Below are 15,116 nucleotides of genomic sequence, written 5' to 3' on the forward strand. Positions count from 1 at the left end.
AAAGAATCAGATGAAGCTTTCATTTCAATTTGATTTCAATGTTCTCAGTAGTGAGGCAGAGCCAATTATGAGTGAGGATGAGACATTTTTTATGCTATTTTTTATTTTGCCATTTGGAAAAATAGGAAAGTACCTGAATTTCATTTGGCTTTTAAGGATAAGCATCATTGAACAAAAAATAATATGTACTCCACCCTACTGAAGATAGCACACACCTCTCCTGTATCTCAGTTCTTATATATACACATATTGTACTTTGAGGTCATTTTACGCGTATTATTTGTAGGTCAAAGAAGTAGCTCAGCGGTAAGGTCACTGCATTTGAATTAGTTGAATCTAGTTTGGATCCCTGTGACTAGGTTAACAAAAGTGGATAATACTCATTAGGGGTTATTCATTAAAGTGAATTAGTGCTGATCTAGCACTACCACATGCAAAATCCCATCTCAAGTCAATGGAAGTTTCTGTGTGGTAGTGCTTGATCGGCTCCCATATTGATTACTGTAACATCCTTTGATCTGGCCTCCATGCCTCACACTTCTCTCCTTTACAGCCCATTCAAAATGCTGCAGCTCGAATCATCTCCTGCTCTGCTAGACTTGTATCTGCTTCTGACCTACTGATTTCTCTCTGCTGGTTTCCCTATTGATCTCTGTATAAACTACAAAATGCTTCTCTTTTCTTTTAAAACTCTACTCCCCTGCGTCTCCATACTGTATATATCTCATGTCTGATCTTGTTACACCCCTACTAGCCCCCTACGCTCAACTCAAGATGATCAAATCTTTGCACCTTTTACCTCTACAGTCCTCTCCCGTCTTAAGTAAAAACAATAAAAACAGAGTGAAGAATGTAAAATCAAGTGAAGATTGAGTCCTTACTCTGCCGGTGTATGTCCGAAGTTGCAATATCCCCTGCTGTGCTGACGGATTCAGTGTTCCCCTGTTTTTGGCTGCCACTTCTTTCCGTAGTGGCGGTGTGAACGCTGACCCACTGCCGGCGTGCGGTGTATACGTACTAACTCGGGCGGCATTGCTGCTCTATACCGGCTGGGTTTACACTCTAATAGGGGACTCCGACGATTATTTAACCCAATCCCTTGCACTATGAACTGTTAAGACCTTAAACAGAGTGCCCGGTGAGATGGACATAATTAGGATGATGATTAGTGCCACCGTGTGAGAGGCCTCCTACCTGAAGGAACACCACATTGATCCAAGAACCACTGACCGGAATCATCAAAAAGGGACTTATCCTTAGTATTACCGTGGGAGAATTTACCTACCTAAAGGAAGACTACACGTTCCAGGAACCACTGACGAGACCATCTGAGGGTTTGGAGCCAAAGCTATTCCCCGCTTGATCCTGTACCTTGGCAACCCATGTCATAGTACATGGAATGCTTGTTATGATATATTTGATGTAGGCAGATTATTAACCCTTTTTATAATATATTCATTTTTTACGTACTTCACTATGTGCGTTGTGCGCTTTTTTTTGTTTTTATTTGATTTAGTGTAGGGGTGCTGAGTCACCCCAATACCAACAGCTGCAGACACCCTACAATCACGTTCTGATACTGTTCACAGAAGTCCTGTATGGTAACATCAATCCTTTTCACTGGACTGGTGTGGTGTATTGGATATTTATCATACTTATTTATTGAATTTTTCGAGTAGCGCACTTCTCTTTGCTTTCTCTCCCGTCTTAAACCTCTCACTAATTTCTCCATACCTATGGAACGCTCTTCCACTCAATATTCGTCAAGCACCTCCACTTTCCGCATTCAAAGCCCAGCTGAAAATTCACCTCTTAAAAGAAGAATCTCACTATATTATCTACGCCTCTACAAAAAACTCCAGATGCACTTGACCTCCCTGACTACACTTTAATTATGCACTTTTACTCCTACTGTGTCTGTAAACCTACCAACATACCACCCAGATTGTAAGCTTTTTGGAACAGGGTCTCCCATTGCCTTAGGTTGTAATTTACCCGTTGTGCCTATCGCCATTGTTTGTACTTTGCCTTGCATTGTCATTTTGTAAAACGCAGAGTAAACGGTGCTGCTAGAGCAATAAAATTATACTAACATAGTATCACATTTAAATAAATTCCCATTGTCCCTGCAAAATTCTATGCACAGAGCCATGTTTATGATCAGTGCAACATAGGAGATATTATTTTTGAACAGCTCCATTCATACCATTAAAATTGCAAACCTCTGAATAAATGATCGACGGATCACAATGCTATTTGTATGTATCAGGCTTTTATGCTTTCATCACATATGTTCGATTAGCCTTCTACTCGGGAAAGACCGGAGTTGCAAAGACCTATGAAATAATGTGCCCCGAATTCGAGAGGAATACAGCAAATGACGCGGAGACCCAGGTGAGAACTACTTTTTATTCTAATCATTTATATACAAGTATAAGGCGGAACCGCTCTTTTTTTTATTTTTATTTTTTATTCTGTAAAAAAGAGCTATTGTCATCCCATGTCACTGTGCTTACATTAGTATTCATTTTAAACACTGTAGTACATTAATAACAAAAGACATCTTTAAAAGACACAAATACATGTGCTCAACAGTTTCACATATTTCTTAAAACAAATTCATGTGAAAAATAAAATGTGCCAGTAAACAAAACAGGATTTTTTTTTTATCACACAATACATGATTTTTATTTTGTTGCGTTTTTTTTCTCGTCTTTTACATGATATGTTGAGCTTCGATCTCAAGTTTTCATTTCCATAAGAGGAATCGTAGGCACTTTATTATACAGAGCTACAGCTTGCATCCTATGCATTACAGAACCTGATACACAACACCAGCTGCTGTAACAGATTCCCACCAAGATTAACTTAAACCCTTAATTGCCTCTGCAATTTTCTTTTTATAGCATCAGATCACGTTTGGGCCACCGACCTAAAAATCAAGGTGCTGCAATATGAAGCAAGAATGAGCAAGACTATACTGTACATACCTGTACGTTGTTTCTTTCTACTGAGTTAGCAATTATATTTGCCGATGACTAATGCCCATCTTCATTGCCACCTAACACCATCCAAATACCAAGAGCTACAGTATAAGAAAATGATTAGAAAGTGGGTTAGAGGTGGGGCTCTCAAACTTTTCCTTATTGCGGACCACTTGTGTTTCAATATTCACTTGGAGGACCATTGAATTTACTGAGCTCTGATCATGGATATATATATATATATATATATATATATATATATATATATATATAACATACTGAATCTGGATCTAGAGAGATTGTTGAGCACTAGCGGTGGCAGTTTTGGAAATGTCAAGGACATCAGTGCTGGGGGTGTTAGAGGATTTTTGGAGACCATAACTAAGGTCTGCAGGGAGCACAGATTGAAAATCCTTGGGTTAGGTCAGGGGTTCTCAACTCCAGTCCTCAAGACCCCCCAACAGGTCAGACTTTCAGCATATCCTAGCTTCAGCAGAGGTGGCTCAGTCTGATCGAGCCACATGTGCTTAAACAGGGATATCCGGAAAACCTGACCTATTGGGGAGGGGGGGGGGGGGAGAACTGGAGTTGAGCACCACTGGGTTAGGTGATAGCATGAACTCAATATTGCTAGATCTGTGTCTGGGTAGCATTACAGTACATCATATTTTCTAAAGGATGAGCAATACGTTCCTACAACTAGATTCAGTATCATGAGCAGCTTGCTCAGTGTCATTGTGGGATAGGGAATTTCCGCCTCCCCCAAACATGATCTATTGCTTTAAAGTTAGTTCTATATTCTAGCATGATTCATAACACTGTGTAACAGTTTTCCTTAATTAACCTTTCACTCACACATTGTCAGCTTCTTACCACACAAAAGATGCAGCATATGGAAGCACAAGGCATGATGTTCTTACAAAACCTTTTCACGTTGGATATACATTATAGCTCTTTGTACAATGATGGAAGTCTATTTTCCCTTTGTCCTTGTTCAAACCTTTCCCTCAATCTGTCTTGACAATAACAAAAAAAAATGTAATAAACAGGATATTGGGAAAATTCTTAGAAATTTGTCAGGTCATAAAATACATTCTAGAGAAAATAAAATCCCTCCAAAAATATAGGATTTTCACCCTACCTACCATTTTTAAAAGAACACCTCTTATTTACGGACACATCAAAAATGTAATTTTTATACACATTTCTTTGAGATGAAAGGCAACCATAAGAAAACTTAGAAAATGTCAGGTCTTTCCCCCTTTTCAGTAAAAAAAAAAAAAAAAAAAAAAAAAAAAAAAAGATAATATAAACACACATTATCTCCATATATAAATGCTTTAACAAAAAAATTAAAAAAAATAATAATTGTAAATGATTAAACACCAATTATGGGCCGCTAGATAATGTGGAAATAATACTTGGTCAACCATACAGCATATGTATATATATATAAAAAAAAAAATATGTAACCAGTTGTTTAGAAATCCCAATTAATTTCTTTTCCACGATATATTATGTGGGTAAAATATGCATAGCAAATCAAATCAAAATACAACTTAGTAAAGCATTACAGACACTTGAAATTTGCTCAAACTGGGCTGAACATGATTCTCCGGGACAGAATTAACTAACGATGATTGTCTTATTGGGAAAAATCCTTCCATGAAAGTAACACTTCAGACCAAGGGGACAAAGGCATAATAAGGTCCACTGCTGCTTTGCCCATATTGCTAAAGGCACTGAAACAGACAGACAAGATATGCACCACAGTACCATCTGTTCAAAAAGAATACATAGTCTTTCATGAAAATGTTCTTTATTGCCTTATTTTTCCGGTGTCTCAGGAATAAAATGGTCTTCCCTGTTCTTGTGGTGGTAATCTGTTCAACCTGGCTACCTGAGACGGGGATGGTGGGACATCCTGTCTGAAAGGACCTTTTGGTTGGGCATAATTAGGATCCGAGTTCTTCTTATAAGAGTCATAATTATTAGAGCCTTCCGGGGACCCCTTTTTTTTAAGTTGCTGCTCTTTCCTTCTCTGCTCCTGTCGAAGCAATTCTTGGGCTTCCATCATTACTCTGGCATTGAACCCGTGTCCTCCCATGTAGCCATTTCTTGATCCTTGGTAGCTGGAATATCTGGGGTTCTCCTTTGCGCTCTGGAAGCCTTCTCCAGGAGGATAGGCCTGATCCCAGGAGTCTTGAGAAACTGAACTGGCATTTTTTCTACTTTGCCTAAAAATATCCAACAAAACAAGAGTATTATTTCATATTCTTCAATAACATTTTCTAAACAACTAATAGTGTGCGGGCAATTTTGTTTTTCTTTCATTCTTAAGGAAAGTGTGACATGGTGATAGCTTAGTAAAATCTAAAAGTGGCTTAACATTCTTTGACATTAAAAATAAACCTTGATGAGACATACTTAACGTGTGCGTGTATATACATTTTAAGTTATGGTGGGTGAAAAAGGCAACAAAAAACCTCCACCGTTAGCATATAGCCAATAAAGAATATCACTTGTGAGCACATTCACATGTCTTAGACAGGTCAGCCACCCTGCTTTTCAACCATTATCACCTAGCATACACACACACACACACACACACACACACACACACACACACACACACACACACACACACACACACACACACACACACACACACACACACACACACACACACACACACACACACACACACACAGCGAAAGAGAGGGAAGTTAGAGTTTAATCTAGTCGAAAAATTATTTTTAAACTAATCCATATATATCTGCATGTCACAGAGCACACATTCACAGATTGAATAGGTAAGAATCAACTAGAACATATTTTACAAGGCAATATGAGATGAGGAATACAGTACAATAATTCAGTTAGAAGTTGATTTGTCTTGCATAGTAAAAAAAAGTATTTCTATCTAAAAAAGCCCAAGTAAAATGACATATACACATGTAGCCAGTCTCATCGTCTCCGCAGCTGTGGGTGAAAAAGCAGCAACTCGGGGCTTCGGAAACTGTGCTAGCCAGGACATCACAGTGGGCAGACCATGCTTCCGAATGGGAGCCCCCACAGTGTAAATCCTCTAGCATCGGGACAGATGTGTTACCGCACCTGCCCCAGTGCCGGACACAATTAATCTGGCTATATCTGTATATAGAGCTGGTTCAAAAACAGTTTTAGAAGCGGAAAAAGAAATGTAATGCTCTTTAGAACTAATATGGGCACCAGAAGGAATCAGTACAATAAAGTACAGTACAGGCATACCCCGGCTTAAGGGCACTCACTTTAAGTACACTCGCGAGTAAGGACATATCGCTCAATAGGCTAACGGCAGCTTACGCATGCGCCTGTCAGCACGTCCTGAACAGCAATACTGGCTCCCTACCTGTACCGAAGCTGTGCGCAAGCGGGGAGACTATAGAGCCTGTTACAAATGCGTTATTTACATCAGTTATGCACGTATATGACGATTGCAGTACAGTACATGCATCGATAAGTGGGAAAAAAGTAGTGCTTCACTTTAAGTACATTTTCGCTTTACATACATGCTCCGGTCCCATTGCGTACGTTTATGCGGGGTTTGCCTGTACTTGACTCATGTTTAAAAAATACATTTTGTTAAACTTTAACAGATCAAGGCAAAGGGAGGTATGTATTAGTAAACTTGTATCTAGCAAATGAAATACTGTATATGTAATATAATGTAATGAAATGCTTTTCAGTGTTTTTGTTCACATTACATTTCCCTATATACGGATACACAGTATATTTATACGTGTTGATAGCAGCTCAGAAACATCCTATTTGGTCTGAATATTGTTTTGAGCGCTGTATAAGATATTATTTTATATTTTACCGTAACAAAACAATTACAATTCAAAATGACAAGTTAATCTGAAAATTATATTTACATTTTAAAATCGTAAGACTGGCATTAAAAAAAAGTGAGAAATTACACATCAAGTTATGTGCAAATCTACCTTTACTACATGTCTAATTAAAAATAGCATGAAAAAGTCCAGAGGCCATTCTGTGGCCATAAAACCGTCAGTATTTTGGCCTCATGCAAGACAGTTACATTTAAGAGACAGTTTCTACAGTACACAACAGTTACCATATGGATGTTAGGCTGGTTAGGTGTCTCTAGACATCTCTGATGGGTTTCTCTACTTGGATCCACTTCTACCTTTTTTTTTTTTTACAAGCCTGGCATATACTGTATACTTTTCCATGCACCTAAACTTCTCTTTAAGAATGGTATCTTAAAAGTTCTGTCTGGGCTGCTTGTATCTTCTATGCCAAGGTACATTAGGTTTCAGTTCAGTAGGAAGCTGTGCTGTTAGAAAGCTCCTGTAGATTCGGGGGTCATTGAAGTTCATTGAAGTTATCGCCTCGAGGTATAAAAAGCACAGCGTGTGCCAAGAACCTTTTAATTCTATGAAGGTCACGTCTTTGAAACAATTGCTGCTTAGGAATTGCCAGCAGTTAAATGGAAACACTAAGTTGCTATAGATAGTAATGGGGTTAGGTGGAGTTTTCATGCAGACCAAGACAGAGTTCAAACCCGGTTATAAATACCATGTATGCAACATGGCGGTATGGCTTCTCCTAGTACCGCCATTTTAAATTACAATATTGATAGCTGGGTTGAAATGCTGCCAAAAGATTACAATGCTGAAAATAGGTCAAAGTCAAAAAAGATTATTGATGTAATTGATGGTTTCCAATGAGATGAAGTCTGAAAAGATTCAAAATGAGTAGATTAAATAGTCCTAGCACATTAAATATCTGTGAAAGGCATATAAGATATGGAAATGACATTTCTATTGCAAGAAAGCATTTCTGTGTGCATACTTCAGCAAACCTAGTTAATCAGGGTATTAAAAACAAGGCATATAATGAGAAATGGGCAAGATCATTTTGATAACAAAGAGGGAGCCAAGTCCGATTACAAAGCTCAGGTTTTATTGCATTTCCATTGACATCCTTCTTTAATTTCATTTGTAAATCGCATGGCATTACTGCTTTTTCATTAAAGTCAGTGTCTTTTGATCAAAATATTGCTAATTGGAATAAGATCAAAGAAACAGCCATTACATGTACTATATCAATACATTTTCATTGCTATATATGAAACAACCAAAAGACTAAATGTTTCCAGCATTTAATAAATAGTAAAATCTATTCTCTTCTGATATGCAACTCAGCTTTAAAAGATTTGTATTAAAAAGCACATTTCATTTTGTGTGTTCTTTGTCTACAGATGTGATAATGTCTCGCTTAAAAGTTATAAATTAATCAGGCACAAGTTATAAGGTCTGAAAAAGAACATAAAGCATACAGTGTATACAATGCCAGTACACCGTCATTAATCATGACGCTTTTTAATTAAAGCAATAATTGTAAAATAAATGTTTTATTGGTAATGCCAAAATTTCCTTACATGCTGGTCACAAATCCACAAAAACCCTGGTACGGTATAAAAGAATACACAACCAATATGCAATATTTCTAGTTAAAATCTATTTGTGGTTGTAAATGTAGGAAACTGCGACCATTGTATTATTTTTATATGTTTAATTTTGTATTTACACATCTCCAAAAAATAAAAAATATATAAAAACACCACAAAAGTAGCTTTTTAAGAAATGTGCAGTAGGAGGCGATTATTATTGTTCTCGTCGTCTATGTATAAAGCGTCAACATATTCCACAGCGTGGTACATGGAAAACAGAGTGATATAATTGACAAACAGAATAACATACCAAATAAGGACAACGTGCAAACAACTCCCATTAAGGTATGGGGGCGGGGTTGTTGGGGTGTGTCAGATGGCATGGAGTTTGGTCCAGGCGCACAGCTGTTCCCAATAGGGTTGGGGGTGTGAGATATGTTAGGGGTATGCCAGATAACCTTCATTAAAAAGGTGAGTATTCAGGAAGCTTTTAAATGTCTGAAAGCTGGGTACGTGATGGGGAATTCAAGAGAGAGGGTGCAGCAGGGGAGAAGTCTTGTAGATGGGAGTGAGAGGGGGTAACAAGGGAGGAGGAGACGTGGTGGTCGTGGGCAGAATAGAGGCGGCGTTTTGGGGTGTATTTGGAGAAGAAGGCTGAGATGTAAGGAGGGGGGGAGCATCGTTAAGAGCTTTGTAAGACAGAGCTAGTGTTTTGAATTGAATTCTAGAGGATATAACAGTGAGGGAGAGTGTGAGTGTAGGTTGATAGTGGAAGTGGGAAAGATTAGTAGTTTTGTTTTGGACATGTTAAGCTTCAGGTAAAAGTGGGACATCTAGGAGGAGATTGCAGAAAGACCGTTGGTGACACAGGACTAGAGAAAGAGGATGGGTAGGAGAGGTAAATGTGGGTGTCATCAGTATAGAACCGATACTGAAAAGCAAAAGATGGTGAACTTACACAAAGAGAAGAGGTAAAGAGTGAGAAGAGCTAGAGAGTGAGAAGAGCTAGAGAGTGAGAAGAGCAGAGGGCCATGGACAGAGTTGTGGGACCCCAACAGAGAAAGTGAGACACCAGAGTAGGAAACATTGACGGAGCGGTTCGATAGGTAGGAATTGAACCAGGAGATAGCTGCGTCTTGGAGGCCAATAGAGTGGAGAGTGTGCAGAAGGGCGTGATCAACAGTGTAAAATGCAGGAGAGAGATCCTGGAGAATTATTAGGGAGAAATTACACTTACACTTAGCTGTAAGTAAGTCATTTGCCTCTTTTGTTAGTGTTGTCTCAGTGGAGTTTAGATGGGGGATGCAAGAATGCAGAGTCAAGCATGAATTTGGAGGAAAAAGTGAGTCAAGCGGTTGTATACAAGCTGCTCATGTAGTTTGGAGTCCAAAGGGAGAAGAGGAAAAAAAGGAAGCAGTTAGTGAGGCTGGGTCAAGAGAGGGTTTCTGTGGAATGGGCATGATGAGTATATGATAAAAAGAAGATGGGAATGTGCATTGGTGAGTGATGGGGTAAAAAGGCGAGTTAGGGTTGGAATTAGTGTGCAAGGGAGGGAGTGGAGAAGATCTGAGGGAATAGGGTCAAGGGGGCAGGTTGTAGGGATGAAAGAAGTGCAGCGATCTCTTTGGTAACAGGGGAAAATGAGCGGAGGGTGTGTGTGTGCGCGGAGGGTGGTGTGTGGAACCTGACGAGAAGAGATGTCCTGTCTAATAGTCTTAATCTCATCTGTTAAGCAAGGTCTTCGGTTGTGAGGGTGGAATGGGGTGCAGGTGTGATTGGACAGAGTAGGGAGTTAAATATGGCAAATGGGTGTTGAGCATTAGAGAACAATTAGTATGAGAGAGGAGAGGTAGGTTTTTGGAAAGGGAAGTATTTTAGGAGAGTATACATTTATAGTGGAGGAAATTGGCGTTGGAGCGTGATTGAAGGCAATAAGAGTGAGTGACTGTTGTCAGGGCTTGTACAGTGTTTTACTAGGTTTTGAAATACTTGACTGAAGTGGTGGGTTTTCAAACCATACTTGAAAATGTAGAGAGGTTATTGTAACCCAGTATGGAAAGGTATATGCAGAATATTCAGAATTGAGAACTACATGTATGGAATCTCCATGAACTACATAAGACGTGACATTTGCATACCTAGCTGTAAGCAGAGCGTTACAACCTATTTATAGACTGGCCTCTCACTTCCAGGCATATACCTTTCTTTTCACCTGCCACAGTAACAAAAACATGGCAGACAACAACTTCCTTGGCAGTGAGACGACCATTATTGCACTGGAATGCATTCAAGACACCTATACTTTCCATTAATGAAACATTTACTGCGCCAAGGGAAAAGTATATATATTTCCAGAGTAATCAGTGCACACTCAGACCAGGATTCAAATTCACTAAAGTATGCATTTATTTTTTGATAAAAAGGTATGTACTAAAGACATAGAACACGATCAAGACACGTTATGGCCGTTTATATATTTTGAACAAGCTGTTGAGTAACATTAATATGCATGACATAGATCTGTTTTTACATGAGATTACTATACTGACCAACCTGGCTAAAGTCTTATGAAAATACAGTACAAAAAAAAAAATTTCATTACAGCATATGGACCCGATAATGGCATGAGTACATACACAAAGACTGTACTCAATCTCACTCTTTACTTTTATCAAAGTAGAAGGTTTCATGGCTTCAAATGTCCAAGGCTCATTTTGTGCCGCCATAATATGCTTAAATATATGACTGTGAATTCCTTGCACGCAATGTCTTTTTGCTGCTTACATTAAACCACGGGTGCTCAACTCTTGTCCTCAGGTCAGGTTTTCACCTGTGCCAACAGGTCAGGAATTTGACAGAACCACCCGTGCTGAAGCTGGGATATCCTGAAAGCCTAATCTGTTGGGGTGCTTGAGGAATGGAATTGAGCACCCCTGGATTAAACTACCACAAACTGCTGCTTTAACTTAGTCAGGAACCTCCAGGACTGAATGTGTTAATTGGCTTTTCTGTAGCTAGAGCATATTATAGGTTAGCACATTTCTATGCATTTACTTTTTTATTCCGAGTGGCTGATATAGAAAGTTTGCCATAATTGTGCAGCTTTAGGATCAAAGACTTGCAAGCAGTAGAAAAAAAAGTAATGACGTTTGGGTTTTAAGAAAGCTATTCTTGCTAGATTTGAGAAATTGAAAATTCTAATTGAAGAAAGTTCTAGTCTGGAGTGAAACTTGCTAAGTCCCACTTTCTATGCAGAAGCATGCATTTTAACCGCTAAATACAGTATTTGTATGCTAACTGTAACTACTTGGCTTCTTTTTCACCTATGGTCATTTAGCCTTCAGTGAAAACCTTAAACAAGAAAACAAACACTTTGGATCAAAGCTTTTAAAGGCTGAAAATGAACATGGTTATTTACGACAGACGTTTAAAAAGGTCTCAGCACGTAAGCATGGGCACAGCTCGCCTTTATTTTCTTTTTTTATCCGTTCCCTACCAATGGTGGCTATGACATTCAGGATGCAGATCAAGTTCAATAGAGCGCCAGATTGCCCAAGATCGACTCTCTCTACTGATGTTGGCTATATGGAGTGATACAGTATAGCTTGTGTGGCCAGGATAGAACATTACAATAATACTTCATATTCTAGCGCCAGTAATAGAAATTCAGCTTGCCATTTCTGCTATTACCACAAGCCCGAAAATGAGAACAAAGATGATGGCATGTCTGTCATGCTGAATCTGTTATAGATTTATAGTGTCAAACCGCATCCGATAGAGACATGTTAGGTCTAGAACATTCAAGTACAAAGAGTACAAAGGTGAAATCCATACGTCAGGACATCTCCTCTGTTTCTTCCTCCCATTCTAATCCTCTTCCCAACTCTCCTCCTGCCTTCCTTGACTCTTTTTCCGCTGTCGCAGAGGAGCATGTGGCACTGCTGCTCTCCTCTTCTCCATCTACCACTTGTCCTCTTGACCCCATCCACTCCCATCTCCTAAAACCTCTTGCTCCTACTATTATCCCTATGCTCTCCCACATTTTAACTCCTCCCTCTACTCTGGTACCTTTCCCTCCTCCTTCAAACATGCAAGTCATACCATTACTCAAAAACAGCAAGCTTGACCCTACCTGTCTTTTCGAACTATCCCTCCTGCCTTTGGCCTCTAAACTCCTTGAACGTCTTGTATTCTTTCGCTTGCTCCATTTTCTCAACACCTGTTCTCTCCTAGACCATCTACAATCTGGCTTCCACACTGCTCTCTCCACTGAAACAGCCCTCACTAAAATAACTGATGACCTCCATGCTGCCAAAGACAGAGGTCATTACACACTGCTCATACTACTCGACCTCTCTGCAGCATTTGATACTGTAGACCACCCTCTTCTTCACATTCTCCATACTCTTGGCATTTGTAACAAAGCTCTATCCTGGATCTCCTCTTACCTCTTCCATCGTACTTTCAGCGTCTCTTCAGCGAACACCTCCTCCTCTATCGACCTCTCCGTGGAGGTACCCCAGGGCTCTGTCCTGGGACCTCTCCTGTTTTCTCTGTACACACTCTAGGTGACCTAATCACATTTCTTGGGTTCCAATATCACCTCTATGCTGACGACACACAAATTTACTTTCGACCCCATACCTTACACCTGCTGTACAGACCAAAGTTTCTGAATGTCTCTGCGATATCATCCTGGATGGCCCTCCGCCGACTTAAACTTAACATGTCAAAAACAGAGCTCCTCATACTTCCTCCCAAACCTGGCCCCACTACCTTCTTCCACATTACTGTTGGAAGTTCAGTTATACACCCAATAATGCAAGCACGATGCCTAGGGGTCACACGCGACTCCTCTCTCACTTTTTCCTCTCACATTCAAAACGTATCTAAAACCTGATTTTACACTCTTCTGCCCCTCCTTACATCTCAGCCCTAATTTCTCGCTATGCACCATCCCGACTGTTGCGTTCTGCTCAAGGATCTCTTCCCTCTACCCTTTTTATATCTAAAGCCCTCTCCCGCCTTAAACCTTTCTCACTGACTGCCCCGCACCTCTGGAATGCCCTTCCGCTCAATACCCGACTAGTACCCTCTCTATTCACCTTTAAGACCCACCTTAAAACACACCTGCTTAACGAAGCATATGAGTAGCTCCGTGGCTAACACTATACACCCGATACATAAAGCTTGGACCCTTGCAGACGCACTTACCAGTATGTCCTTTTACTGTATCTGTATGTTCCTCCTACCAATTAGATTGTAAGCTCTTCGGAGCAAGGACTCCTTTTCCTAAATGTTACTTTTATGTCTGAAGCACTTATTACCATGATCTGTTATTTGTATTATTTGTTATTTATATGATTGTCACGTGTATTACTACTGTGAAGCGCTATGTACATTAATGGCACTATATAAATAAAGACATTCATACAAGAGTAATACAGGTACTAGCATGTTACCTGGGTAATGAACTATACTGACGCTGAGCTTGCTGGAAGCTCTCTCGTTCTTCCTGTCTTTGCCGCTGCATCTGAACTTCAACAGATACGGAATGTCGTCCACTCTGATTATATGTTGCGGAATTTGGCTACAGGAAAAGAAACAGTGAAAAGGAGATTTTCAAGCACAATTAAAATACAAGAAGTGTACAAGGTCATCAGTCAGTATTTCACGTAGGAAATGGCTTTGCTGTTTCTTAGCCGAGGACATTCTCACAATATATTTGACAAGAAATGTCAAACAGTTTTACAACCACAACATGGCTACTTTGGCAGGATCAGTTTCCAACTCCATTATTTAGATTGGCTCATAAAACGATGCGTGATTGTAAACATTTACATTTAAAGACTGAATTCAGTGCTTTTTGATTTTTTACTGTAATTAGAAGGGCATGAATTTCCAACAGCTGTAACTTTTTGATTAGTACAGAAGCCTGCAAAGCATTGGTACTAAGACCTGAGATACCTGTAGCACTGTAGTGATAAAACCAGCAATCCATCCAAACAACTCTACACAGACAGGCTGCAGGATCCCCGCCCCATTCTTTCCCATGTATAGGAAGCAGGGGATTTTCAACGCTGAAACACGTTTATTTCGGCTCCGGGGACCCCCTGGCTTCCCGAAAAACCAAGGAAGGTTTAAATCCCCGGCATCACGCGGGCCAATTGGAAGCTGTGACGGATGTCATTGCAGCTTCCTATTGGCCAGTGTGATGTGGGAGATTTAAACCTAGATTTATTTTTCCCTGGAGGGAACAATACTGGGGGTCCCTTCTGTAGTAAGTATCTTTGGAAGCAAGGGGCCCCCCGGAGCTAAAATAAACACAGTTCAGCTCCGGAGACCCCCTTGCTCCCTATACGTGGAAAAAAACGATAAGGCGGAACTGCCCCTTTAAAGCTGCAGTTCAAGCGGTTGTTTAAAAAAAAAATTCCATTCAATATGTGCATCACTACAATCTGCACACTGACAAGTGATTAGCTAAGCTGCAGATCGATCCGTTCTCCTGTCATCGATCGCTGAAGATTCGGCACCGGGGTTCTTTAAATCACTGTTAGTGCTGTAGAAGACTACCCAAGATGCAAAGTTCTGTGTGGAAGATCATGTGACCAGGCAGTCACTAGATACAATTGGTGCACTGCTAGAGAGAGGGCAGGGCTCATGAGTAGGAG

At 40.0% G+C, this 15,116-nt stretch overlaps 1 protein-coding gene across 8 annotated transcripts in view; it reads right to left on the bottom strand.

The window, feature by feature from the left end:
• Nucleotides 1-2,395: 2,395 nt before the first annotated feature.
• The window catches only part of PARD3 (par-3 family cell polarity regulator), a 609,688-nt gene continuing 596,967 nt past the window's right edge, over nt 2,396-15,116 (bottom strand). For all 8 annotated transcript variants that reach the window (XM_075587739.1, XM_075587740.1, XM_075587743.1 and 5 more), the window contains 2 exons: nt 13,908-14,035; nt 2,396-5,221 (listed from right to left, as the gene is read on the bottom strand). In XM_075587739.1, the coding sequence (XP_075443854.1) occupies nt 4,828-5,221; nt 13,908-14,035 (522 nt within the window). In that variant the 3' untranslated portion in view covers nt 2,396-4,827. The remainder of the gene's footprint in view (nt 5,222-13,907; nt 14,036-15,116) is intronic.

This window comes from Ascaphus truei, chromosome 2 (genome assembly GCF_040206685.1).
Source record: "Ascaphus truei isolate aAscTru1 chromosome 2, aAscTru1.hap1, whole genome shotgun sequence".
NCBI classification, from domain to species: Eukaryota; Metazoa; Chordata; class Amphibia; order Anura; family Ascaphidae; genus Ascaphus; species Ascaphus truei.